This window comes from Sinocyclocheilus rhinocerous, unplaced genomic scaffold, assembly GCF_001515625.1.
Source record: "Sinocyclocheilus rhinocerous isolate Xijiao unplaced genomic scaffold, SAMN03320098_v1.1 scaffold584, whole genome shotgun sequence".
Taxonomy (NCBI): domain Eukaryota; kingdom Metazoa; phylum Chordata; class Actinopteri; order Cypriniformes; family Cyprinidae; genus Sinocyclocheilus; species Sinocyclocheilus rhinocerous.
In genome coordinates, this window is record NW_015630348.1 from 477,728 (window position 1) to 505,008 (window position 27,281).

Genomic DNA, 27,281 nt, shown 5'->3' on the forward strand with positions numbered 1-27,281 from the left:
GACGCTGCTGACATTGAATAGCATACGCTGTTTACGTCCAGCGGATACTCTCCAAAATGGCGCTACAGGGTGAGGCGGAGGAGACGAATTGTTGAATAAAGTTGTTCTTTTTTTTTTTCTTTTGCACACAAAAAGTATTCTCGTAGCTTCGTATAATTGCGGTTGAACCACTGATGTCACATGGATTATTTTACCGATCTCCTTGCTACGTCTCTGGACTTGGGAACATTTCAGTTGCGTTGCTGTCTATGCAGGGTCAGACAGCTCTCAGATTTCATCAAAAATATCTTAATGTGTGTTCCGAAGATGAACGAAGGTCTTACGGGTTTGGAACGACATGAGGGTGAGTAATTAATAACAGAATTTTCATTTTTGGGTGAACTAACCCTTTAAAGTCTGATGTATTCTGATTGGCCGTCAATGTTTTTAATGTTCATCAGCTGGAAAAAAAAAATGTTGTAACAGTGATTCTTCTGTTTCATTATCGTTATAGCTGTGGTGTGGACTTCCCTATTCTCACAAAATTAGAGTTATTATTAAAACTTTAAAGTTATTGTCCTTTGTATGAACAGGCCTTTAGACTCTATTTTGTACCCTGGAAAGGATCAGGCAAGAAATTCAGGGGAATAAATGCTAATTTTTGTATTCTTAGGAAGCTAAAAACTGAGTTGCTGGAAATCAGAAGAAAGGGTGCGAAACGTGGCAGTGGGAAATATAGCGAGCGCAGCTGTGGCCGCTGTCAAGAGCCTATGGGCCTTCTGACCCGCAACGGTAGCCAGTGCAGAGTATGCAAACATCATGTTTGCAAAAAATGTCAATCTGCTCGACCCAACGGATCTTGGATGTGCACAGTGTGTGCCAAAGAGATGTGAGTGTGTACCCCGTGCCTCCCAGTATCCCTCTCTTTGGCCTCAGTCCACTTAGAAACCCTATCATTAAGAGGCACATTAGACTGGAAAATGAGGCCCTTGCTTAATGGAAAAGGTTAATGTTCAACAAAAAACTCAACTTAAGGTTTTTTCTTCTTCTTTTCTTTCAGAGATCTGAAGATGAGCACTGGAGACTGGTTCTTGGACGAGAGGGTTAACCGCTACTCTACAGATCCTGGACACGACTTAGTCCGAGTTTCCCTCAGGAAAAGGCCTCTGAGTGAGTGCAGGAAGCAGATGCCAGACAGTCTGATAGAGACTTGAACGTTTTGTTTTCATGAAGGGTGGAAAGTAGATTTTCTTTGTGTGTGTTCACCAAGAGGAGAGGACATAAGAATAGTTCTCCTGTTTACTCTAGAGTAAAATGGCTGGCAGTGTTTTAAGATTAATCATTATACAAAACTCACTTCCCCATTTTAAAAATCACATCTCTCTGTTCTAGGTAAAAAGCATGAGACAGCTGGGGAAATGCTGTTAAACAGAGCCGAGTTGAATTCCAGCCAAACTGTACCTGTGCCCAAGCCAAGACTGAAGGACATTGCACTAGCAAATAAGAGGTGTGTCATCATCAGCACTTATTATGTGTAGTCTCATGTTTCTACTGAGCAAATAATGTAATGTTCTTTATCATTTAAATATTTACTATTTCATTTTAAATATTTATGTTTTTCCAATCATCTCTTTAATAAGTGTTATATCACTTTATTCTATTAAATATCACACAGCCAAGTTCTTTGTTAAAGAGATAGTTCACCCAAAAATACAAAATCTGTAAAAATGTATTAATCCTTGTATCATTGTAAACTGTATGCTGTTATTTTTTTTCTGCAAACCACACATACATACACACAAATATGTATGTTTTAGAGATCATTCACATAGATCTTTTCTGTACAACAACAGTCTCCACAAGCTGTCAAGCTCCAGTAGGTGCAGTTTTGACTTGATAGCATTTGGTTGCGAGACATGCAAAAGCAAATACATTTGATGATAACGTCCAGTCTGTTTGTTTGAGATCTTATCATTGTTGTGTTCCACAGAAAAAAAGCATGTAGGTTTGTAATGACGTTAGGATGAGTAGTAAAGTATATTTTTATCCTGTGTACTATTTCTATTCTACATGTATGTCTCCAGTTATGCAGTGGCAGTATGGTTGAGGTGTTTTAATATTTATTTAACAGGATGACACCTTTGTTCAGCACTCTATACTTCATCCTGTCTCATTCTTTCAGCTCACCTCTTGAGGCTTATGAGGGACTTGATGTGCGAGAGCAACAACGTAGTGACACAGAATCAATAGAAAAAGCCAGTCTGGGCAGCAGCCGCGCTGACACCGAATCGTCCCACAGTACCCCCATAATGCAAAGGTCAGATCTGATTCTGAGATGCAGAAATCCATGGCTAATGATGTAGTAGTGTGATGCAAGCCTCTGATTTGCACCTAGAAAAGAGGAACCGACAGACAAGACTAGTTCAGCAGACCCTGCTGTGTCCATCCTGATGCTCCCCGCTAACAGTGACAGCCCATCTACCACTGAGACAGTAAGTGTTTATTCATAGCTCACCCTGTTAAGCCATGTATTTTCTCTGTCCTAGTTCTGTTTATGTGTCACCTATTGAATTTCCGTCACTCCTCTAAATTAAGGCCTCATTAATTCATCACATGAATGCCTGCTCTGACTCCTTGCGTGACATGGATGGGCTTTTCAAGAAAAGTGTCAGAAGAGTGCACAAACTATCAGGTATGAGTATACACTACTGTTCAATAGTCTGGGACCAGCAAGTTTCAGCAAATTTATTTAAAGAATGTAATACTTTCATTCAGCAAAGAAGCATTAAATTGATCTGAACTGACAGTGAAGCCATTTAAATCCAAACATTTATATTTCAAATAAATGCTGTTCTTTCTATTTATTAAATCATTCTGAGAAAATGTATCATGGTTTTCCACAAAAATATTGAGCAGCACAAAAGTTTTCAAAATTGATAATAATAATAGTAATACATCTTTTCTGAGCACCAAATCAGCATATTAGAATGATTTCTGAAGGATCATGTGACACTGAAGATTGGAGTAATGGCTGCTGAAAATTCAGCTTTGCCATCTCAGGAATAAATGTAATTTTAAAATGTATTCAAATAGAAAATGGTTATTCTGATTTATAATAATATTTCACAATATTACAGTTTTTACTGTATTTTATTCCAATTTGTGCAGTCTTGGTGAGCATAAGAAACTTAAAAATCTTACAAAATTACAAAATCTTGTGTCCCCAAACTTTTGAACACTAGTGCACATTTGTTTATTTTACTTTACTTTACTCTGGGTTTTAAATATGCAAACACTGTTTTGTCATAGATATTAAACCAGCCTCCACGCTTGATTTGCGTGAAGATGGAACAGAAAGTGCTACACCCTCTATGGGAGACAGAAGCCAGTCTGTTCCTGGCCTTAATGCTGTGAGTTAATTTCTAACAAATTCAAACTATTTTAAACAAGTTTGCACTGCATTATTTACATCTGCAATCTAAAGTGACCTGAATGTCTGAGTTGTTTCATTAGGATGATGAGGAGGAGGAGGAAGATATTGATAACTTGGTGAATATACACAGGCAGAAATTCGGTAATAGCTCAGGAAGTTTGGGAGGCTCGAGGGTAACCCACTTTAATATTAATAATTAAAATAATATTAAATAATTATTAAAATTAAGTAATATTGACATTATTTAATTTTAAATAGATTATTACTAATAATACAACAGTATTTATATATTTATTTTTGATTTAAATTAATGTATTAATTAAAATCACAAATTAAATAAAATCAAATTAATTAGACACTTGAATATGCTACCCAGCTGTCTTTTTTTATTTTTATTTTTTTCCACAGGCCACTCTTGGTAGTACGATGAGTGTGTACAGTGAAGCAGGAGACTATGACTGTGTGGAAGTGAGTGGAGATATTTTCTTCTCTCTCGGCTACGACGAGCCCAGCCAGTGCCTGTCTATTGTGATCCATGAGTGTAAAGGCCTGGCTTATGCTGATGCAGCAAAAAAGAAGTGCAACCCGTAAGTAGGCCTCCACACAGCATATGCTAAGTGATTTCCATGTGGTTTCCTGAGAGGGTCTCAGTTCTTTACTGTCTTCCAAGAATAATAATTTTCCACCCGTGAATCATACCACTGGGTTTCCCCGTTACAGAGCGAAAATCACTGCTAAACTCCCCCGATTGGTTGATTTCTTTCTACAGATACGTCAAGGCTTACCTCCTCCCAGACAAAAGCAAGAAGAAAACCTCAATCAAACATAACATTAACCCCAGTTTTAAGGAAACACTGAAGGTATAGTTTCAATTCCTTTTCAATAAATCGATTCCTAGCAAAACCAAACTCCCCAAAATAACTAATTCCTCATGGTTTGGAACAATAAATACTATCAGAAACTGATACCAGTGGGTAATAATTGAAACACTTAAAAGTCTATATGCTGTGCTTTAATGGCAGGTAATTAAAACACTGCACACTAACATCAGGTTTCGAATGGGCTTAGTATTGACAGAGAAGATAAGTACACTGTTATCACCGAGTCACAGTCAGACAAATATTAGTTCATATGCTTGCCCCATTTTAATCTAGAGCAAACAACATGCGCAGTTCACACAAACAGACTAAACAAACTGGCCAAAGCTCCTACAGGGTAACCTCTCACTGTAATTTATTTTATAGTGACAACCTGTCTTGTGCTTGTTTGTTTTAGTATTCCATCAGCCGCACCCAGCTCATGACTCGAACACTGCAACTCTCAGTTTGGCACTATGACCGTTTTGGCCACAATGCCTTTCTGGGTGAGGTGGAGGTACCAATGGATAGCCATGATATTGACTCTGCACATCAAAAGTGTATGGCTCTTAGAGGAAAGGTATATGTTTGTTTTGATGCTACAGCAATAAGTCACTGTACTCAAGTTGTTGTTTTGTTTAGTGTTATGGTTAAGCCTGATTTATACCAAAGACCCTTTCAAAGAAAGTCTGTTCACTCGGTGGCCATATTTTCAATGCCTCCGGGCAGCTCATACAAGGCCAAGTCCTATCTAAATGAATGGGGGAATCCTGAAATCTCAAAAACTGCTCGCTGAACTCGCAATTAAATGACATATTTCAAATCAGCAACAAAATCTGATATGAACTGCCCCATGAATGTTGTTTCTTATGTTCAAATAGCGTTTAAAAAGCTTATTTTTAGGCTTGGCCAGCCAATGCGCATGCAAAAATAAGCTTTTATTAAAAATAAGATCAGGTTTCTATGGGAACTGGAGATTCTAATGGTCGCTGCATTGACGAAATGACTTTACCAGTCAGCGATTGGCTCTTTCATTAAAAGGTGGGACTATTCTGCCATATTGCGCGTTGCAGTTTCTCCCATTCATACGTATAAGAGTGAACCTTCTTTATATCTCTACATTTTTTCCTGTTTGTCTTCATAGGCAGCTGCTCAGCCAGCATCTCCATTTGATCAGTACAAAGGAGAGCTGGTGATTTCACTGAAGTACGTCACAGCAAATAAGACGCATGCAGAAGACTCTAATGGAAAAGGTGAGGCGAAAACCATTAACATAATCTGTAAAATGTCTTTAGCTTGTGTTACATAGTAAATTATGCCACCTATTCTCTACTGAAGGAAAAAAGACCAAACCCACAGATGGTGCTGAGCTGCACGTGTTGATCAAAGAGGCCAAAAATCTGACAGCCATGAAAGCTGGAGGCACATGTGATTCCTTTGTGAAAGGGTTTGCAAACATCTGTTTCATTACATCTGTTTTGTTTTAAAAGGCCCTTATTTGTTTATATCTACTAATAGCAGTCTTTCAGGTATCTGCTGCCATCAAAGAACAAGTCTTCCTCAAAGAAGAAGACTCCGGTAGTGAAGAAGACTAAGAACCCAAACTACAACCACACATTAGTGTACACCGACCTGAGTCTGGACCAGCTGAAGGATGTATGTCTGGTGCTCACGGTCTGGGACAGAGAGACACTGCATAGCAACGACTTCCTGGGAGGAGTTCGCCTCAGCTTGGGAGGAGGTAATGCTACATATTTCTTTGAGCTGAAATCAATTCAGAAGCCTTTAACATTGATTTAATTACTGGATTCACCAACTGCAGATACCGAATTCAGAAGAAGTGTCACTGGTACACCATTCAAGTGTTGTTTTCTTTTCTAGTCAAACTTTATTGATATGATTCATGTTAATAAAACTTGAAAAGAACCCAAACTACAACCACACATTTGTGTACACCGACCTGAGTCTGGAGCAGCTGAAGGATGTATGTCTGGAGCTCACCGTCTGGGACAGAGAGACCCTGCATAGCAACGACTTCCTGGGAGGAGTTCGCCTCAGCTTGGGAGGAGGTAATGGTACATATTTCTTTGAGCTGAAATTAATTCAGAAGCCTTTAACATTGATTTAATTACTGGATTCACCAACTGCAGATACCGAATTCAGAAGAAGTGTCACTGTTACACCATTCAAGTGTTGTTTTCTTTTCTAGTCAAACTTTATTGATATGATTCATGTTAATAAAACTTGAGCTAATAATGTATACCATACTAAAGTCTCAGCAAGACCTCTTTAATGTATCTTATATTCACTTATTTGATCAAAAACAAAGTAAAAACAGTAATATGGTGAAACGATTATGCAATTTAAAATAAATGTTTTTCTATTTTAATATATTTTAACATTTTAAAATTTATTTCTGATGGCAAAGCTGAATTTTCAGCAGCCATCCAGTATTCAGTGTCTCATTATCTTTCAGAAATCATTCACATATGCTAATGTGGTGCTCAAGAAGCATGTATTATTATTATTATTAATGTTGAAAACAATTGTGCTGCTTAATATTTCTGTGGAAACCATGATACATTTTACATAAAAAGAAAGATCCAAAGAACAGCATTTGAAATTGAAATCATTTGGAACATTATAAATGTCTAAATTGATGTTTTCACAGTGAATATCAAGGAGGGAAAGGAAGAGTGGGTGGCAGACTCCACAGGGGAGGAGATCTTGCTGTGGAGGAAGATGATGCAGTACCCTGACTCTTGGGCAGAGGGCACTCTTCCACTGCGCTCGTCCATGGGAAAGGGCAAGTAAGGACATTCCGCAATACCCCCACCCACCCAAAGCCATTATCAGGACAGGGGGTTACACATTCCACAACATTTGGATGTTGCTGTTACAGCTGTGCAATATGAGAACATTAATGCATCACAGTAATATTTTAAAGACTTTTTAGGTTAATGCATATGACCGTGCATAAAATGCTTTTATATTTTTAAACATTTAAGGCAGTTCACAAATAATGATATGGAAATGTGCAGTGTGTATATGTTAATTATATTTATTTCCTATAAATGTTGCAGCTGAATGGATGTTTTGAAATACAACATCATTTGAATGCTGTTCTTAAAAATGGAGACAGTAAATATTTTAGTTTGAATAATACTTTGGTTTTAAACGTGCACTTGATAAATGGCCCCAGAATATTTACGTGTTTAAACACAATGTATTTTAACGTCATAATGCTGATTTACTCCATTGTGAGCAACTTCTTTTTAGGAGCTACATGAAAATACCAGCATTTAATAAATATTAAATATTTTTAAGAATCCACATTGTGTGCTGTGCACTCGATTATAGATAGTTTCTTCAGAATATTTGAATATCTTGGGCATCCTCACATGGCACTTTTCCACTTGCAGATTAAAACCTGTTCCGGTCTAAATCACATTTCCAGCTGTGATTCTCTGTGAATAATATCTGCAATATGTAGTTTCAAATGATTGCTTGTCTAGGAAACAGGCTCTTGAGGTGCCTGTCGCTATAAAGAAAACTCCCACCTACAACATCAGATCTGGAGTTGATCAGACCGAGGTCAGTCACAGAAGTCCCTGTTCATCTCCAGTCTCTCTAGCTCCTCCTCTGTGAGGAGATACTCATCTACATATGAGTAGAGCTCATCAGAGGTGGTGGGGTTAACAAAGCGCTCCCGATCCACACCATACTCATCCAGCAGCACCATGGTGAAATATGCCGTAGATATATACAGTGCCTGTCTGTTACATACAAACAAAAAACACATGAAAACCACATTTATATTGGAAACACACATGCACAGTGGAGAGAATCAGCCAAGCATTTTCTTTCAGCACTTTCTTTCAGAGTCACTATTGTTGCAAAACCTCATGAAAGTGTTTTGTCCAAAATTGTCATGTGTCTTTTATCAAAATATGGCCTGGTCTTGAATAGAAAATAGGCTGGTCAGTATGTCTCTGCTGGAACTTAAAGGCGTATTAAATCCAGTTTAATTCCATGTTACTTGATATACAATGAGAAGCTTAGAATAGGATTTGATTTTATAAATTGGGAACCTACAGGACATTAAAAAAGTAAATATTGTTAATATCATGTTGACTTTGTGTATTTGTTTGTAATATTGCAGTCATCTGCCAGTATGACTTCCATGTAAGTCTGTAAATACAATAGTTAAGTATACAGTATTTAACATGTAAACACTACTGTGTAGATAATTCGTAAGTTACCTAAGACCCTCTATGACTTCAGGATCTAGTCGTTGTTCTTTGATGCGGCCCACTTCACGAGGTGAAGTTCCTAACAGCTCGATCACTGTCACATGTCGCAGATCCAGACCACACTCAGCTTTCTGTCAGAATGTTCCCACAATCATATTATGCACTGTAATAAGATCGATACTCTCCTTATTTAAAATAAGTTTTGCTTTAGTCAAAGACGCACAGTGTCTATACTACCTGCAGCATAATATTCTGAAGCCTGTACTTCTGGTTAGCGTTATCTGGAGTAGACACAACAAGAAGCCTTCTCTTTTCATAAAACTGGTCAAGCAGAGCACCAGCAGACCTGACGTCTGTTTTAATAGCCATTACTAAAAGAAAAAGCAAATGTTTAACACAAAAAATTGAGAAAAAGTATTTGACTTTGTTTCAGTTAAAAATAAACCTAACCTCAACCACATACTCACATACACACTGAGCGGCTTCATCAGACCAGCTGCGATTGAGCTGACAAACGCGTGTTGCAAAACCTGTCCTTTCGAAGCCAGGATCACAATCATATTCACATACAGCCCCATAATTATTGCCATCAGATGAGCATGTCAGATAGCCATGCATAGGCGGCTTTAGCTTTGGGCATCGTCTCACTGAGGGAAAGAACATTTCGGTTTTAGGCAAATATACCACTGTATAGTACAACTGACTGGATCTAGAGAAGGAAGTTAAAACCTTAAGTCACATATTAATAATGTTAGTTACAGTTAAAGGCATGGTTCCCCAAAATAATTTAATTCTGTAATAATTTACTCATGGTTTTATTTCTTCTGTTGAATGCAAAAGATATTTTGAAAAATGTCTCAGTGCTTTTGGTCCATATAATGAAACTAAGTCAGTGGGGTCCAATATTTATGTTCCACAGAAATCTGAGATAACAAAGGTGAGTAAATGACACCGTTTTCATTTTTGAGTGAACTTTCTCTTTAACACTTCGAAGCAGAAGCAAATCAAAATTGTATACTGGCTTCACCTTCAACATGCACTGTAAACTTGCATGTGGCTGTGTTGCGAGCCTGGTCAGAGACTTTATACCGAATTACATGCATTCCTTCAGGAAAGTCAGATCCCGACTCCAGCCCATTTCGCAAGACCCTGATAAAGGATGACAAAAATGCAGTTTACAGGTTGCTTCTTAGACACAGAGGAAGTTGGATGGCTTTCATAAAATGTGATGCACATACTGAAGTGCTCTGTCAGCGGTATCTTTAGCAACAGGACGCTCCCATGAAACCATGGCAGTTAGTTTTCCTGGTTCTGCTACCTTCACTCTGGACAAAGGACATTTCAGTTTGGGGGGGTCATGATCTGAAACAATGCAATTTGTATTCAATGTTACAACGTATTCTCTCTGATTTAATAGATAATGACATAATGGCATCTGCAATCTATTGATGAATACATTAGACTAGACTTGCAAATGTACCTGCACACGTCGGTTCTGTGCCACTCCATGTTCCCTCTTCTTGGCACATCCGGTAGCGATCTCCCTCAATCTGGTAGCCTTCATAGCAGGTGTAGTCACACCTGGAGTCTACCACGAAACCACGAGTGCAACTGTACATACCGTGGTCAATCAGAGGCAGAACATGGCAGCGTATCTCTAAGATTCAGACATAATATAAACACATGATTCAAGTAAGGTACTCTGCATCAGCTGCCAAATACATGTTTGTACTGTATCAAAGAGTTAGTTTTGTGACACAGTTATTATGACACCTTTTAAGTGTACTTACTTCGACAAACAGCGGATCCAGACCAGCGGCGGTTGGGCATGCACTGCACAGATGATCGTCCCAGCCGTTTATATCCTCGAACACAGGAGAGCAAACAGCGAGTTCCAAGCGAGCCCCGGTGGTGCCCGCCTCGAGGAGAAGAACAGGACACTTCTCCATTGGACAGCTTAAGTACATGGCACCACTGCGGATCTGATGGCAAAAATGGTTTTAAAGTAGCTGTAGCATTTCGCATTTAGTCATATTGTATAATTAGTGCACATATTTACGTTTATAGTCCAACTGAGGGGTGTAGTAAGTCTCGTCCTCATGCACAACTTCATTGGTGTCATGGTAAGAAGACGCTGAGCCTAAAAGAGCAAACATAAAACCTGAAGCTTTGATCTCAAAAAAGTCTTCTAAAAGTCATCTTCCAAAAGACTGAGTCTAAATATTGGCCGGCACATCATCATAGCAGCAAATCAGCTGCATCATTAGTATCCTGCAGCCTCAGCAGTAGAGAAAAAGATCCCCAACCACCCCGGTTTTTGTTTCCAAGCAGCACAACCACCATCATCATTCTTTCCACTCACACGCTTTTCTGGTTTCACATACATAAACCTCTTTGAAACACATTGTTTAGAACCATGAGCTTTCCCTAAAATATAAGGATCATTTCAGGAAAAATATTCAGAGAAGACCCCTAAAGGGAGCTTAAAAAAGTTCAATACTGTACAGAATGTCAGCTGAAATCTAGGACAGAATTGTTTTAGCCAATGCCAAAATCACATTTGCCAAAAGGTGCTGCTGTTTACACACAGAAAACTGAAGATCCAGCCAAGTCAGGGTTTCCAAGTCCATGTTTACTGGATTAGGATCTTTGAAAATAATTTTGTAGAGACTGTCTCACCAGGAGGAGTACTTTTCCATGCATGAAAAAAGTTTTACATTTCACTCATTTTCTTAAGCTGAAGTTCACCTAATACTGGCAGCTGGTCACCTGTCTAGGGTATTTCCCTGCCTTCATCTGTAGTCATGCTGGGATAGAATCCAGTGACTGTACATAGAACAAGCAGCTATAGACAAATGGATGGATACTTATTGAGTCACGGAATATATTCTTACAACTCACCATTTCCTTCAAAGTAAAAGATTGAGACATGTCTGAGCACAAGAATATCTGAATCTATGCCAATGATATGGAAAGAGGATAACGGTATGCAAAGATGTTGCCAGGCCTAGAAGGATCTCATTTTAAATATCCATCCAATTTACAAACCGTTTGTCCTATGTAGGGTCGGGGGATGCTGGAGCTTATCCCAGAGTCTTGGGCTTTAGGCAAGGAAACACCATGGACAGATGGGCAGACTTTTTAAATACATTTATTTAAATATATAAATGCAGAACTTATACTGATAGAGACTGACTGCAGCTGTCTACAGAGTTGAAACATACCAAGACTGTGACTCAACATTTGTCAATACCCACACTGCTGTACACTACCTGGAAAACATTATGTAGCTCTCCTCAAGGGAAAACTTTCCAATTTGTGTGAGGAAAATGATGTTCTCATTTTCACAAACTATTTGGAACTGTGCCGAAAGCCAAACAACGTTACGCTTTTAATCACACAAAATATGTACATTCCCATGAGCATTCAATCAGTTCACTTGCATAGCTGATACAGTACATGGCAAGATATTTCTTGCTTGTTTGTTTGTTTGGCCTTGGACCCAAACATGACACAGGTAAAGTTGTTCCTTTAAAAAGGTCAAATTAGGGCTCGGTCTCAAATGGTGAGCTCACACTCAGTAATTTACTGGGTCACTGGGTTATGATTACAACTTTAGATGGTATGGACATCATTCATCAAACAGTGAACATGTTAATAATATGTCTTTAAATACATTAAACGCTTAATGGATGAAACAATGTGTAATGTTTCTTGTTTGATACAAAACTGTTTCTTTGTTGAATCAAGAAACATTACACAATGTATGTTTATGTCTATGAAACTGCTCCTTTGGCCAAATGTACGTGACTTATTCCCCTGGAGTCTGAATCATTTGTGAATCAGAATCTTCCAAGACAAACTAGTGCGCGACTGAATGACAGTGTGGGGTTTGGAGAATCAATTGTCTCAAATGGTAAGCTCACACTCAGTAATTTACTGGGTCACTGGGTTATGATTACAACTTTAGATGGTATGGACATCATTCATCAAACAGTGAACATGTTAATAATATGTCTTTAGATACATTAAACGCTTAATGGATGAAACAATGTGTAGGCCTGTCGCAATAATCAATATATTGACTTATCGCGCAATATATGTACATGACCGCAATAATTTTTGGTGACGCAATATATCGCACATTATATTTACTTAAAAATTTATGTCACCATGTTTTGTACATTCCACTTGCGCTTCTTTGTTGAATCAAGAAACATTACACAATGTATGTTTATGTCTATGAAACTGCTCCTTTGGCCAAATGTACGTGACTTATTCCCCTGGAGTCTGAATCATTTGTGAATCAGAATCTTCCAAGACAAACTAGTGCGCGACTGAATGACAGTGTGGGGTTTGGAGAATCAATAGCTGGAGGGAAAAGACTAAAACGCAAAATTAAAGAACATGTTTAAAAGTTTAGTCACTTTAGCCTGCATACTATTATTTATGAAGGTTTTTATATTCAATTCATTCCTAAAAGCTAAAACAAAATCTCAATTTCTCCACTAAGACCTGATAGTCCGTAACTTCAGTGCAAAGGTAAACACAGCTGAACGGTTGAGAGAGCTTAAATTATGTACTTTGCTTTACAAAAATAACTTTACACCGTTCAAACCAGAGAAGATTACCGTTTCATAAAGAAAGAGAAAATAAAGATCTCTTACCCTCAGTGTAATCACCCAGAGACTGACAAATGATGCACAACTCAACAAAAAGAACAATAAATCTGATCATTTCATTAGGTGTCAGGCGGAACTATGGCTATAAATGTTAAAAGCTGAATTTTACTTAAAATATATTCTGCTATTTCCAAAGTAATCGTTCGGATAACAAATTCTTGACAGAGTTTAGTCCCAAGCAGTGAATCCCACGCAGCCTTCAAACGACTGGCGTCTCTACATTATCTCAGCACAAATTTCTTCCACTAGTCGGACTTGCAACTCTTCTGTGTAATATGCTTGGACGGATGGTGGCACTGCTGTTCCATTATTTTGAAACTATGGCCGAAAAGAAGGTCCATAAAAAGCATTTCAAATGTTTTTTTTTCTACTCTGTAGTTACAATAACAAAATGAATTAGAAAATACTGAATAATTAAAGAACAAATGAAGAGTCTCAGTCTGAAGTTTTCTTCTAAAATGAGCATTTTTCTCAGGCTCCTATGTTTATGTTCAGTTAATTCACATTAATGGCAATGAAAATAACCTATTCATTGCCATTAAAGTGAAATAACTGAACCTACACATAGGAGCCTGATAAAAATGCTCATTTTAGATGAAAATTTCAAATGGCACTTAGAGCTTTGCATCTGAACTCTTCAAATATACCTCAGGGTTGGCAAGACAAATAAATTAATTTAGATTTATAGGGTAAAATATGTTATTTTGAAGTTTCATGAATTGAATACATTTTGAAACATTTCAAACATCTTCATTACTGCAGTCTTTAGCTAGCAGTAATTACCTATTCACGCATTTGATAAATCCAGTACAGTAGCGGCATTCCTTAATGAATCAGTCTTTTGAACGAATTAGTTTTTCTCCATTTTGTAGTATAAATAATGTGAGTAGTGTGTTCACACTAAAAAGTGCATTTCGAATAACCAAAAAAAAAAAAGTGGAATGCTAAAGCACTCGGCGTTTGCGGCGTACCCGTAGCGGAAGGGGCGGAGTTACCTTGATGGCGGACGAAATGGTAGATGATGCCACTTCAGAAAACGTTTTACAAATTTGAGTTCAGTACTTAATCGTCATCCGTTGTGTGAAATGTGTCACTATTTTAAAGGCTAATGTTACATATTATTTGTTTTAAGTAAACTTCTTCTGTTAAGCGTTAGTGTTCCACTTGGCACTGTACACTTTAAAGGGGTCATATGATGCTTTTTTAAAGATCATTATTTTGTGTATTTGGGTAGAGGGGGTGTTTAGTGCGATCGCCGCCTACTGGCGTAACTCTGTGTAACCTATAGATATCGGTCTAATTCAAACTGTCTGGAGATAACTGTTGCACAAGGTATTAAAGACAAGGTATTAAAATTTACCATACGCAATTGAAAGATGATGACGGTTCATCATTTAGTTTTGTGAGGTGTGAACACAGTTGTTATGTAAACACTTATTGTTGTGGTTCCTCCCAGGAATTATTTCACAACGTTGCATTTTTGTTGCAGGTATGCTACATTGCTGTACAATGTGACAAGAGTTGTAAACAGTACAACGAACATATCCTTCAACATTTCTACTTATCCATTTTTTGGATACATATTGTTGTTGGTAGGACACTGAAATAATTAGCTTAACTTTATTAACTTTTGCTTTGGTGTTTAGAGTAACATTGTATTTTTGTTTATATTTTGCTGTTTATTAAATTGGTCCTGTACTCCTGCAAACGCCCTAAAGGCCTCTAACGTAACCAGAAGATGACTTAAACTTTGTTTATCCTTTATTTAGATTGTAAATGAAAGCTGTAACAGTTAATCCATTTCTATAACTGTATTGGCATTTTATAAGGCATTATGTTATTCATCCTCCGATTAACTAAATATGTCTCTGTCGCTTTAATAGGCGAATTACTCCCGATCCGCCTCTTCCATTTAAGGGCACATTTACTTTTCTCGGCCGAGAATAAGTCTTCCTGGTTTCGTGACATAGTCTGCCTTCCCCTTTAAATGGATTTTGGATCAATGCAACAGTTGTGGTCATAGGATCAAAATAACTAACACGATTTCTCGAGGAAGAATCAGTTAGGAGGGAATCCTTTTAATTTCGCAGCGTTTCAGCGCATCAGGTAAGCGAACTCTCCATGTTTAATCCGCCCTCTTTTGCTTTTCTTAAGGAACTGGAAATGACAAGCCTCGAGTCTGTTGTTGGTTAAAACACAGCTGTGTTGGAGCTACATAAGCATAATAAAGCATCAACCTACAGACATATTAGCAGGCTATTAGGTATGTGGCATACTTTATCGAGACATTTCTTTAAGGCAGCGATGAAACTGAAAGATCTGACATGCAAAAATTACAAGTTTGTCTTGTAAAACAGCAAATGCTCGAGCTGCGATATTGTAGACATGACTCGCACAGCCGCGTTACTACGCTATAATTACAATCCTCATCCACTATTCAAAATATCGAAAACATTTTGTGACATTTCAGAGTATGTGGGATCGGTTGCGCGTTGTATTATGGTGTGTCATGGATATGGCGAAGAACTACACAGTGTGTCTCCATCTTAGACCGCAGAACCATTTGACTGTTTAATTTCGGTTATCTGTTACGTTAAGTTACGTGATTTAGTTATGTGTTGGGAATTTATGGCACGTTACACTATTAGGATGCACTCTGGCGTTCCTTGACTTCTAAGACATCAAAGCCACAAATATATATATATATATTTTTGACGCCTAATAGATTCTTTGTACACTATTCAATTATTATTATTATTTAATATGTGTATCCTCTCTTATAAATGTGAATTTGTTCCCACAATTAGAGGTCTTGACCTTCTGACCTTAGATCTGAAATAATCTAATTAAAATACTACATACTACAGTGTCATATTTTAGTAAACATTAAAAAAAAAATTTATATTTAAAATTAGTATTGATTATCAAAAACTGTTTTTAATTATTAACATATTTAGTCCCACATATTGTGTTCTACATATTCTTCCAAGAAAAGAAAATGTAGAAAATGATTGTATTTTATTTTCAGAATTTGCACAGAAGTTGTAGTGTTAAATAAAAGTTACTTTCTAGGGTGAAACCCCATCGAAAATGAATGGAAAATAAAACAGCTCACAAATGTTGACCTCCTGAGGTTGACGATAAACACTTTCTGAAGGTTAAGCATCTCCTTTCTCTTAGTTCTTAAAATAAAATTGTGTAATTTAAAAAAAAAATTAGTTCCAGGCCCTGTTTTGTTCCCTTTTTGTGGAAATGTCTGGGTGTTATTACATATTCTGAGTTTGCTCTGTAGTAATTCAGTCTAGTTGCACTATAAATATCTTCGTTTAGTATTGCATTTTCAGATGTAGTGCCATTCATCATCAGTTTGTGTTATTTGTGGGGGGTTTTTCTACTCAACCCAGTAAACTTGCAAGCATTCTGTTGAGCTGCTCTGACTCGTCTGCCAGCGTTAAAGCAGGATAACCGGCTGTGGAATGGCTTTGCTGACCTTGCACAGAACGCCATCTATTTCCACGACACCGGTGAGTTTTATTGCGCCTAATGAAAAATGTCCATTTCTAAAATGCTACAGGAGACGATCTGAACGTTTTGTGTGTCAGTTGCAGTTCTCCACACATTCTTTCACCCTACTCCCACTCCCTCCACGTGTGTCCAGTTACTCTACACCTTTTTCTGTACACAAGTTTATGTATAATTGGGAGGAATGTCTTCTGGGTAGCGCGCCAAACGCTTTCCAAATTTGCCGTGGATCTGAATATGAGAATCAATTTCATGCTGCTCCAAAAAAAAGCCCCAGGATTATATGAGGATTCTGCTAAAGAGCCAAAATGCCTGATAACTTTTATTGCTGTTCTTGATAGGTTTTGGACAATGTCAAGTAATCATTCTCTGTCTCTATTGGTTGATTGGTAGCCTTTGTATTTATTATATAACACAAGATTCCTTTTTCACCCATAACCCATGCAAACTATGTATCTTCTATAAAACACTATGTTCAGACTATTTTGAGTAAAGTCTCACTGGAGCTTTAACCTAAAACCTCATTGCCCCTCCTCTCCACCCCCTCTCTTCTTTTTCTTCTTGTCTCTTGTCTGGACACGTCAGTCACATAACAGGTAATGTTACTGTCTCCTCTCTCATTCCATAGAAGCACTGATAACAGCCTCTTTGGTGTCCTTCTCGCTGTCTTCCTCTCTCACTCGATTTCTTTCTCTCTGTTTATCGTCCTCAGTGTCTTATCATACTGTCACTGCATTGCAGTTGGCAATTTTGTCAAAACGCCTTGTCACTGTGTTTACGGGTTTCCTTTTTGCTATTTTTTACCCAGTCACTCATGTCAGAGTGAGTTATGGGTGAGAAAAAAGGCTAAAAAGCCCTTCCCAGGTGCAAGTTTTTATTCAGCTGTTTTGGCAAATAGCACTTACTGAGTCAGATGATCCAGAGGAGTCAAGCAGAATCTCCTGGTGTCTGTTTGCAATTAAGTGCATCACATAATCAATTCACCCTCCACCCATTTTTAACATCACCATTCTCTGGACAAATCTTAGAGTTTACAGAGTCTTAGAGTTATAATGTCCCGTAACTTCTAATTCAATCTCTTGTAATCGACTTCATTTTATTTTAAGGATGAGCTTATTCCAAGAAGAGGACGACTTCAGAAAAGGTGATTGTTTGTGATACAGCTTTAATCATGCGTGTGTATTTTACTGAATTTAGCGTTTCCTCCACAAATGCGTAACTGATTAATTTTTTATTTCCGCACACCAGAGAAAGTTTTGCCCTGGTTAAGGGGGCAGTGCTCCTGGTGGAAGAGGGAGAGAGGGAGGGATTGCATGAAGAAACCGTACCCTCTCTGCTAGGTCCTAGGCAAGGAGGCCGAGCGTCTGACACTCAGCGCAGACATTTGCATGCAATGATTTCGTTACTACGACCTGAAGACACTGTCAAACTGGTTAGGATTTCCTCAACCCACTCTTGTTTTACTACACTGCCTTTTTATGCTCAGGGTCTCCAAATTAAACAGAAATACAAAATAAATTTTATAATCTCAAATCACTGGACGATTAATGGATATGAAAATATCTCATGCATTTACACTATTTCTTGTCTGTTTGAGACTGATTAAAGGAAGTGTTTGTACTTACTGCCTGTGTATATTAGACACCATGTTTTGCATGTGCAACGTCACAAGTTCTGCAATGTGGTTTCTGGAGACACTAGTTTGTTCCACATTCTGCTATGCAGAAATGACAATAGCTTTGTTTTGACTTTAAGAATACTGTTACACACAATACAATTTGCTAGGTAAATCTGTGTATTAAAAAAAAACATGATTATAGAACATCATGCTTGGGTGTTGTACTTGAATTATAATAACAGAAAAGATCTCATTATAATTGCTCAGTAATTGTAATTTTTTTTTGTTTTAATGAATTATGTATGATTCATTTACAGTGTACCTAAATTTCTCTTTCTCCCTACCTCAGGCTGTGCGTTTGGAGTCAGTGAGCCTAGTCAGAGTGAGGTATTTGCTTATAGTCGGCACGCTTAACAAAAAACAGGAGAGTCTACTACTTGGCATGGACTTCCCAGGGTCAAACAGGTAGCACGTCTTTAGCAAGTCATCATAAGCAGCTTTTATTTAATTAGAGATAAATCTGGACATACCTATTAAAGGGGTCCTATTATGCTCTTTTACAAAGTCTTGATTTTGTTTTGGGGGTGTACTAGAACAGGTTCTCATACATATCTATTGTTTTATAGACTAAGTACTGTTGCATTTTTGATAATATCTGTTCAAAAACACAACTGAATCAAGGAGAGTGTTTTTATTTTTAACATTCTACTTTTTTGGAAGTGGAATGTGCAGATATTTTACAAACATGTGCCCATGTTTAGTTGCCGTTTTAACGGGATAGTTCAACCAAAAATGACATTTGTGTCATCATACTACTTTTCATTCTAAGCCTGCAATACTTTATTTCTTCTGTGAAACATAAAATAAGTTATTTTGAATAATGTTGGTAGCGTATTGAGTTTTTGTGTATAGACAAAAAATGCTGAGACATTTCTTAAAATATATTTTAGTCATATGAAAAATATTTATTTTTTATGTTTTCATTTGAGGTGAACTATCTCTTCAAATATAAACTTTTAGTAAAATTTTAAATACAATTGCAGATTATTTCAGTAAGCCTGTCAAGAAACTTCTCACTTATTTTCTCTCTCTCTTTACTCTTCCTCAGTGATGAGTGCACTATTGGACTTGTCTTGCCAATATGGAGTGACACACAGGTTTACCTTGATGGAGATGGGTAAGAACATAGACTTAATCATTCTCACCAGAAGTCAACCAATCAAGTACAAACATATGATGATAATAGCAGGGAAAGCCAAAACAGTTTGATTTTAGTACTATGTGGAGCAATCTTGATATCATTATCTTATCATCAAAGTCAACTCTCGCATACGCTTTTAATGCGGTTTGTAAATTGAAGGGAGCTCAAGTGCAAAGGTTTTGCTTCTTTAGAAAAAATGAGTGCTGTCAAACGATTAATCGCATCCAAAATAAAAGTTTTTGTTTACATTATATATGTACATGTACTGTGTATATTTATTATGTATATGTAAACACACACATACAGTATATATTTGAAAATATTTACGTTTATACATTTATATATTCATATTCTTATATTTTATATTATATAAATACATTTAATATATAAACATAACATATTTTTCTTAAATATATACATGCTTGTGTTTGTATTTATATATACATAATAAATATACACAGTACATGTACATATATAATGTAAACAAAAACTTTTATTTTGGATGCGATTAATCGCGATTAATCGTTTGACAGCACTAGAAAAAATATGAAACAGTCAACACTAAACCATATAAACTTACTGAATATAAAATTAAAAAAGTAAATAGCATTTAAAACAAAATAGAACGATGCTTGGTTTGAATGGAAAAGCTTCCACTTTATAGTTTATCTCCACAGCCCTTCAGAACTTTAGACACTGTTAAAGCCTCAGCCCCAGAGTTCTGCTTTTCTGACAGCTTGTTTCACTCGTTCTCTTACAGAGGTTTCAGTGTGACATCTGCAGAAGTGACACGAATCTTTAAGCCTGTGTCCATTCAGACGATGTGGTAAGTTTTAAAGCAGGAAATGCTGAGGAAACACCGAATTTGCTCAACCATAAACGGCATGCAGTGCGACTTTGGTCTTGCAGTCTACAAACACTTAAATCTTTGTTTTCAGTTGCAATGCTGTTTTGCTATTTGTCTTTATTCTGGTCCTTAGTCAGTTACATGTACACTGTTAGACATCTGCCTAAAGCCTCCAAGTTAGCTCTGTGACTTGTAAATGTGTTTGTGGTTTGTCGATTGCTTGTTCACAGCACTCCCTTGTATGTCACTCTCACTTTGCTCAAGGTCAGTGTTGCAGGCGCTGCATGGCTGCTGTGAACGGGCCGTGCACGGGGCTGTCATACCAGGCTGCGGGCTGGAGTGGGCACAACATTACAGAGAGAACGTGGAATCTGACCAGCACTGCCTTAATGAATGGGCGGCCATGACTGGCCTGGAGTCAGTCAGGAGGGACACAGGAGCACGTTCATCGTTGAATCGCGAGTCAGTGGAGAAGGAGATCAAGGCCCAACTTCGAGATATCATGAGGACTGAGGACTTGGAAAATATTACCTCAAAGCAGGTAAAATGAAAGAGAGTATGGCTTTACATTGTCCCACAACGTCACCAAGCTCTTCCCTCTAGTCACCTATAGACCACTTTTTATGATCCAGTCAGTTCCTGATGGATAAAATCAAGTTCCACACTGAGTGTAAATACGTCGTTTAACAGAAGTCAAATGGTTGCAAACACAATTTCATGTTTACTTTAAGACTATATGTGTGCAAATATCATCTGCACTTTAAAAATTCCTTCAAAATAATACAGTACATTATGCCGTATTTTTACTTTTATTTTTTACAGTATGTTATGATTGGTTAACTTTTTTGCATATGTATGCAACAAGTTTTTTTTTCTTTTTAAACAGTCGTTGGTTTGCTGCCATCTTTCCATAACAGGCACTTTGCAAAAGCCAGTATTGCATTGCGACAGGTTGCAAAACATTTCACAATTGGCATGTTTTTGCAGCTCATTTTCAGTATGCTTATTTTCAGTAAGTGGACTGGATTTATTTAATATGGCCCCTTTAAGTTTATTCAAAGTACACTACAGTTCAAAACTTATGGGGTTGGTAAAAAAAATTGTTGTAATAATTTTTGAAAGAATTCTCTTATGTTCACCATTTATTTTAAAAATACCGTAAAATATTAATATTGTGAAACTGTGAAATCATTAACATTTTAAATAACTACATTCTGTTTGAATATATTTTAAAATATAATTTTATTCCTGGCAAAGCGAAGTTTTCAGCGGCCATTACTCCAGTCTTCAGTGTCACATGATCCTTCAGAAATCATTCCATTATGTTGATTTGCTGCTCAAGAAACATTTTTGCAGCATTCTAGAAAATTCTAAAGAATAGCATTTTTGAAATATAAATCTTTTTTTATTATAAATGTTTTTACTGTCACTTTGATAAATTAAATGTGCCCCTGCTTAATATAAATATTAATTTCTTAAAAAAAATAAAAACTTGACTGATCCCAGACATTTGAACAGTAGTGCAAGCCTGAGGACACACCTTTTAAAGACTCTCTTCTTTTAGAACTTACTCAAAGTTAATGTGCCTGGGCTTGTTGTCTTATCCAGAGAATCTTTGTGGTATGAACATCAGCAGCACTCAGGCAATCATTTAGTGAGAAGCTTGATTTGATGCTTGTAAGCGTTGTATACCACGTGACTTGCCATTTTAATGTGATTTGTATCCCAAACCCATGATCGTGGAGTTTCTAGAACCATACAGTTGAGCTACAGTCATTCTTTCTGTGTGTTTGCAGGTGCGAACAGCCCTGGAGTCCAGAATAGGCATAGACATGAAGGACTACAAAGAGTATATTGACAATGAGATGATGGTCACAATGGCACAGATGGACAAACCTTCCAGAATCTTGGACTACCTTTACTTGGTGAGTGTTGACATTTGTTCTGTCTGCTATACTGTTGGAAATACACTTATTTATTCATTTTTTTTGTCCTTTTTTCCCCCAAAGGGGTCCGAATGGAATGCTGCCAACTTTGAAGAACTACAGAAGAACAAGTATACAAATTAAATTTAATCATAATTAAAGATAATTTAATACGTTAATATATTTAATTACTTATCTATTTAATATATTTTAAATAATTTAAATAATTAAGTTATCCTTTAAATTAACATTTTCTGCTGCAGACAAATAAAAATAACTATTTTTATGGTTTTTGTTTTTGGTAGTGTGGGCTACATCCTCAATGTTACCAAGGAGATTGACAACTTTTTCCCAGAATCCTTCACCTATATGAATATTAGAGTTTACGATGTGGAAGCGACCGACCTACTCTCATACTGGAACAACACATACATGTTCATCAGTGAAGCAAGGTGTTCAACACACACACACACACACACTCCTCTTAGTTTTTGTGTTTGCAGTCTGCCTACCCTGACTCTTAAATGCATTGGTTTATATTTAAGCACACATGCAGTATGGTGTACTTAACCCCCTATGAAGAATATTGTCTTTGTGCTCTGTCTCATTCTAATATTTTATGTGTCGTTGTTTCGTACTGATGATGATACAGGAAGAGTGGGCAGGCCACACTGGTGCATTGCAAGATGGGCGTCTCTCGCTCTGCCTCCACAGTAATTGCTTACCTGATGAAGCAGCAGGGCTGGACATTAGACCAAGCCCTCAACCACGTGAGAGAAAGACGGTCTATAGTGCAGCCCAATGAAGGTTTCCTCAAACAGCTGCATACGTACAGTGGCATCCTCAATGCCAGGTGACTTGCACTCTCATAATGGTGCTGTACTAAGATCAGGCATCATACTTGCACAAACAAGCATTCACACAGAAGTACTGACATTTTCCCACTTGTGTAGTATCTCAGTGGATGTTCAGGTACTGACGAGTCAAGTCAAGTCTGGTGTATTGTTTAACCATGTGTGTACATGAGGGAACTGAATAGCGCAGATACACAAACTCCTCTCAAACAGTCACAGCTATGTAAGTTTGGGATCTTGAAAGAAGTCTCTTGCACTCGGCAAGGCTGCGTTTATTTGATCAAAAATACAGTAAAAAATATATTTTTTAATATACGGTAGTATTTTAAAATGTAATTTATTTCTGTGTTGACAAAGCTTTTTAGCAGTCATTACTTCAGTCTTTAGTATCACATGATCCTTTTGAAATCTTTATTATATGCTATTTGCTGCTAAATAGACATTTCCTATTTATATTGAATTAATTTGAAGTAGAAATCTTTTGAAACATCAAATGTTTTCACTGTGACTTTTATTCAGCAAGGACACACCGAATTAATCAAAAGTATTAATTTCTTTCAAAAGAAATCTTAATGAACTACATTGAATGATGTGTATTAGACAGCTTTCTGAAATACTATATTCTGATTGGTCAGCTGCAAATTTAACTTTACAATACATTTAAATAACAGGCTTCCTATATATGTATAAAATACACATTATACAGGCTTATTACACGGCTCTGTGGAATACTTGATTCTGATTGGTCAATCGCACGATCCAGCGGTATGTTATGACCAGATAACAACCGCCAAATTGAATAACACACCGCTCATCTGGGTACTATGAGTTATCTTGACCGGTTCGGGATAATGTACATCCAGCCGGTTGTTATCTCAGAATAATCCCCTTCAGGCTGATACAAGACCCCTCGTGATCAACCTGTCGGGGTTTATTCTGAGATAACAACCGGCTGGATGTACATTATCCCTTACATAAATTGGTATATGCAGAAGATTTCTGCAGCATATTGTGCACAGAAGACAGATTTGCCAAAATGTATTGGAAGTAATGTCAGCTACGATCTTATTTTTTTTTTACTCCTTTAGTAGGGCTATCAAGACATTTTTACACAGTTGGACAAAAAAAGCTAAATAGCCCTTTTAAAAAAATAATCTGATAAATTGAAACCACTTGCAGAATTAGGTGGATTTTTGTTTCACATGTTATTATAAAAAAGCAGTACGGCCTACACTTTTCAGTAGTAAGTACTGAATTTCATTCCAAACGTGACATTGTGCCATGCAGTAAACAGCGCCACAGTGCCCTCTGGAGGAAGAAGTCCAAACCAGAAGTCCGCCAGCCATCTGTCCACAACGAAGCAGCCACAGGGAGTGAACAGGAACAGAAAGAGGAAGACTCGGAGAGCCCAGAAGAGGAAAGCAGTTACGAGGAGGAGGAAACGGATGTAAGAAAATGTCATATAATTTTGATGCTTCTCAGTCTCTTTAATTTCCAAATTGTTTTTTTACCCAAAAAGTATGCTTATTTCTATGCCTCTGTCATTCTCAGGTCTTTGATGAGCATCTGGATGAGAGTGTTCCCGACACGTCTGGGGCAGATACAGCTACAGCTACATCCAACCCACTTATTACTGTACAAGAAAGTGATAAGGTTAGAGCTCTCAGAGGCCGATAATTTAAATTCATTACACTTGACCATTTAAAAGGCCTTCCAGATGTTAATGTGGTTTTCTTTACTATTGCACTATCCTGCTTATGTTTTCTGAATGAAATCCAATACTTGTTTCTTTCTACTTCTGGGGTGCTGGTTCCAAAAAAAAAAATAGTGCATGTTTTTCTCTAGCACATCACACTTTCTCATGGTATATCATGTGCATTGCATTTTTGCTTTCGAGAACCATTTGTATGGGTGAAGAAGTCTTGAATTATCCCTTAATTACCAGAAAAACTGCCACAAAGACATGTGAGACTGGTTACAACTATTTGTTCAGGTCTCAGCCGATTTCCACATGTAATGATTCTGAAGATATTATTTTATGCCTAATCCTGATTTCAAGGTTAGAAATTATGGCTAGAGGCAGAAGAAAATGCAAACGTGACCAAGATGTTTTCTGTATCTTTACATGTATCTATAAAAGAGATCTTGATTTATGATTACAAACTGTACGTGATGGAAAGTTTTTATTGATATTTTTGAACTCATCATCAAAAATCAAATTTGGTAATATTAGGCCTTTTTGGAAAATTAGCTGGGTGTGTTTTAATGAATGGTTTGTGTTTTCATGAAGCAGTTTTTTAAATGTTTGCAAAACTTTAACCCTAGGTGTCATCTAGCCCCAGCAGAAGTGGCAGGATGGATTTGTTCTCTCTTATGCAGTCTATTCAGCTTGACGATGAGGACAGAGGCCTAGATAAAGAGGTGAGGAAAAGAAAGCATTGGTTGGAATGCAAAACTGATTGATTAAGATATGTAAAAAAACACATGCAAACAAGCATTAACTGAAGAACTCCTGTTGTTTAGATCACTGTCTGTCAGAGACTTTCTCCTGCGCAACGAAGGCGGAGTCATGGAAGAAGAGGCTTGACTTATCAGAGAGCGCATGTTGATGTTTCTCCTGAACCAAGCAGCAGACAGTCACAGAACACAAACCAGGATGAAGCTGGTCTCTGAAGCACTTTAACAAAGGGGCCGTGTTAAGAAATATGGAGAAAGAGGAATATTAAAAGTGAAAAGGTGAGGAAAAAGAACACAAACAGTGATGCTAATATAAGAGACACTCTTGCACAAGTCTTATCCTTCTGATTGTATCATTCCAAGTTCTTTGAGGAGTCATCGCAGAATAAAATTAGGGAATGTATTCATATAGTAATTTCACTTGGAGGCAACACATAAAAGCACATGGTTACATATCAGTGGATATCGCACTAATTTTTCCCTCACCTGTCCATCTAGCCCAAAACCTATTAAACTGTGGTCAGTTTAGGTGGATTGTTGAAAAAAAATTAGCCACCACTTGTCCAGTGAGTATTGATAAAGGAACTGTTTTCCTCAGAGCATCATCATTCAAAATGTCACATTGTGCCTTTTGAAATCTGTTTCCTTTGCACCGTCATACTGAGCCATAAAATTCAGTTTACTTCACAGATTTTAATATGGTATTATAGTGCGAGTGGAGTATTTCTCTATGGCTGTTATCTCTCATGTCATTATACAGAAACATGAACTATTCCTCTCGATAGCATTGTTTCATGTTGTTTTTAGTAAATGAATAAGAGTGTGATTCACTCATTTTAGGAGTCCTATGCAATAAATCTACTTTATAGCTGTTCCTTCTCCATGAATGTGAAGCTTTATGCTGCCTCTGTGGAGATCAGTAGGTGAAAGTGTAGAGAAAGCAATCAAGGATTTTAACTTTTCATGTATACTACCATTCAAAACTTTGGGGTCAGTAAGAAATCAGTGCTTTATATTTAGCAAGGATGCATTAAATTTATTGAAAGTGACATTTCATTTTATAACATTAAAAAAGATTTCTATTTCAAATAAGTGCTGTTTCTTAACTTTCTATAAAAATGTATCACGGGTACCATAATTGTTTTCAACATTTGATGATAATAAGAAATGTTTTTGAGCACCAAATCAGCATATCACAATTTCTAAAAGATCATGTGACACTAAAGACTGGAATAATGGCTGCTGAAAATTCAGCTTTGCCATTTCAGAAATAAACTACTTTTTAATATATATTTCATTAGAAACCAGTTATTTTAAACTGCAATATTATTTTGCAACTTTACTGTTTTTACAGTATTTTTTTTATCAAATAAATGTAGCCTTGGTAAGCATAAGAGACTTCAAAAACAAAATCTTACTGACTCCAAACTTATGAATGGTAGAGTAGTTTCTAGACAGTGATGTAGCTACTCATGCTATATCATGTTTTTAACACTTGGAGCTATTTTCATGTCTTTTTAAATTAAGCAGATGTTGTTTAATATTTGTTTTTAACCTGTAGAGTATGCAGGAAACAAAACCTGAGAAGAAACCCGAGTATTTTCCTACAAAATGTGCCAGTTATTTAACCGTCTCTGCTGTTTCAATCATTCT

At 37.0% G+C, this 27,281-nt stretch overlaps 3 protein-coding genes across 10 annotated transcripts in view; 2 read left to right on the forward strand and 1 right to left on the reverse strand.

Annotated features, from left to right (window-relative positions):
• sytl4 (synaptotagmin-like 4) overlaps window positions 1–7,468 on the forward strand; it is a 10,911-nt gene extending 3,443 nt beyond the window's left edge. For 3 of the 7 annotated variants that reach the window (XM_016552386.1, XM_016552388.1, XM_016552389.1), the window contains exons 3-17: window positions 653–868; window positions 1,040–1,149; window positions 1,372–1,486; window positions 2,162–2,296; window positions 2,375–2,471; window positions 2,575–2,671; window positions 3,289–3,389; window positions 3,493–3,585; window positions 3,821–3,999; window positions 4,182–4,272; window positions 4,688–4,849; window positions 5,414–5,522; window positions 5,608–5,716; window positions 5,799–6,010; window positions 6,941–7,468. In XM_016552386.1, the coding sequence (XP_016407872.1) occupies window positions 653–868; window positions 1,040–1,149; window positions 1,372–1,486; window positions 2,162–2,296; window positions 2,375–2,471; window positions 2,575–2,671; window positions 3,289–3,389; window positions 3,493–3,585; window positions 3,821–3,999; window positions 4,182–4,272; window positions 4,688–4,849; window positions 5,414–5,522; window positions 5,608–5,716; window positions 5,799–6,010; window positions 6,941–7,083 (1,969 nt within the window). In that variant the 3' untranslated portion in view covers window positions 7,084–7,468. The remainder of the gene's footprint in view (window positions 1–652; window positions 869–1,039; window positions 1,150–1,371; window positions 1,487–2,161; window positions 2,297–2,374; window positions 2,472–2,574; window positions 2,672–3,288; window positions 3,390–3,492; window positions 3,586–3,820; window positions 4,000–4,181; window positions 4,273–4,687; window positions 4,850–5,413; window positions 5,523–5,607; window positions 5,717–5,798; window positions 6,011–6,940) is intronic. The other 4 variants (XM_016552390.1, XM_016552392.1, XM_016552391.1 and 1 more) reach the window with 4 other exon arrangements.
• A 79-nt stretch (window positions 7,469–7,547) lies between these two features.
• Window positions 7,548–13,438, reverse strand: srpx2 (sushi-repeat containing protein X-linked 2). The gene is made up of 10 exons (XM_016552394.1): window positions 13,190–13,438; window positions 10,582–10,662; window positions 10,313–10,504; window positions 10,003–10,179; window positions 9,761–9,884; window positions 9,550–9,671; window positions 8,990–9,169; window positions 8,760–8,893; window positions 8,532–8,653; window positions 7,548–8,045 (listed from the first exon to the last, which is right to left on the reverse strand). The coding sequence occupies exons 1-10, from the start codon at window positions 13,257–13,259 to the stop codon at window positions 7,865–7,867; spliced, it is 1,383 nt and encodes a 460-aa protein (XP_016407880.1). The 5' UTR covers window positions 13,260–13,438; the 3' UTR covers window positions 7,548–7,864.
• Window positions 13,439–15,178: 1,740 nt separating this feature from the next.
• LOC107740103 (protein phosphatase Slingshot homolog 3-like) lies at window positions 15,179–26,167 on the forward strand. 2 transcript variants are annotated; one of them, XM_016552399.1, is made up of 16 exons: window positions 15,179–15,310; window positions 16,609–16,728; window positions 17,833–17,870; window positions 17,975–18,158; window positions 18,694–18,809; window positions 19,453–19,521; window positions 20,306–20,371; window positions 20,657–20,933; window positions 22,189–22,317; window positions 22,402–22,448; window positions 22,623–22,769; window positions 22,970–23,170; window positions 24,459–24,618; window positions 24,723–24,824; window positions 25,497–25,592; window positions 25,695–26,167. In XM_016552399.1, exons 2-16 carry the CDS (start codon window positions 16,681–16,683, stop codon window positions 25,842–25,844), a joined length of 1,830 nt encoding a protein of 609 aa, XP_016407885.1. In that variant the 5' UTR covers window positions 15,179–15,310; window positions 16,609–16,680; the 3' UTR covers window positions 25,845–26,167. The 2 variants fall into 2 exon arrangements, with proteins under 2 accessions (XP_016407885.1, XP_016407886.1); XM_016552400.1 differs by lacking the exon at window positions 15,179–15,310 and adding an exon at window positions 15,328–15,467.
• The last annotated feature ends 1,114 nt before the right edge of the window (window positions 26,168–27,281 follow it).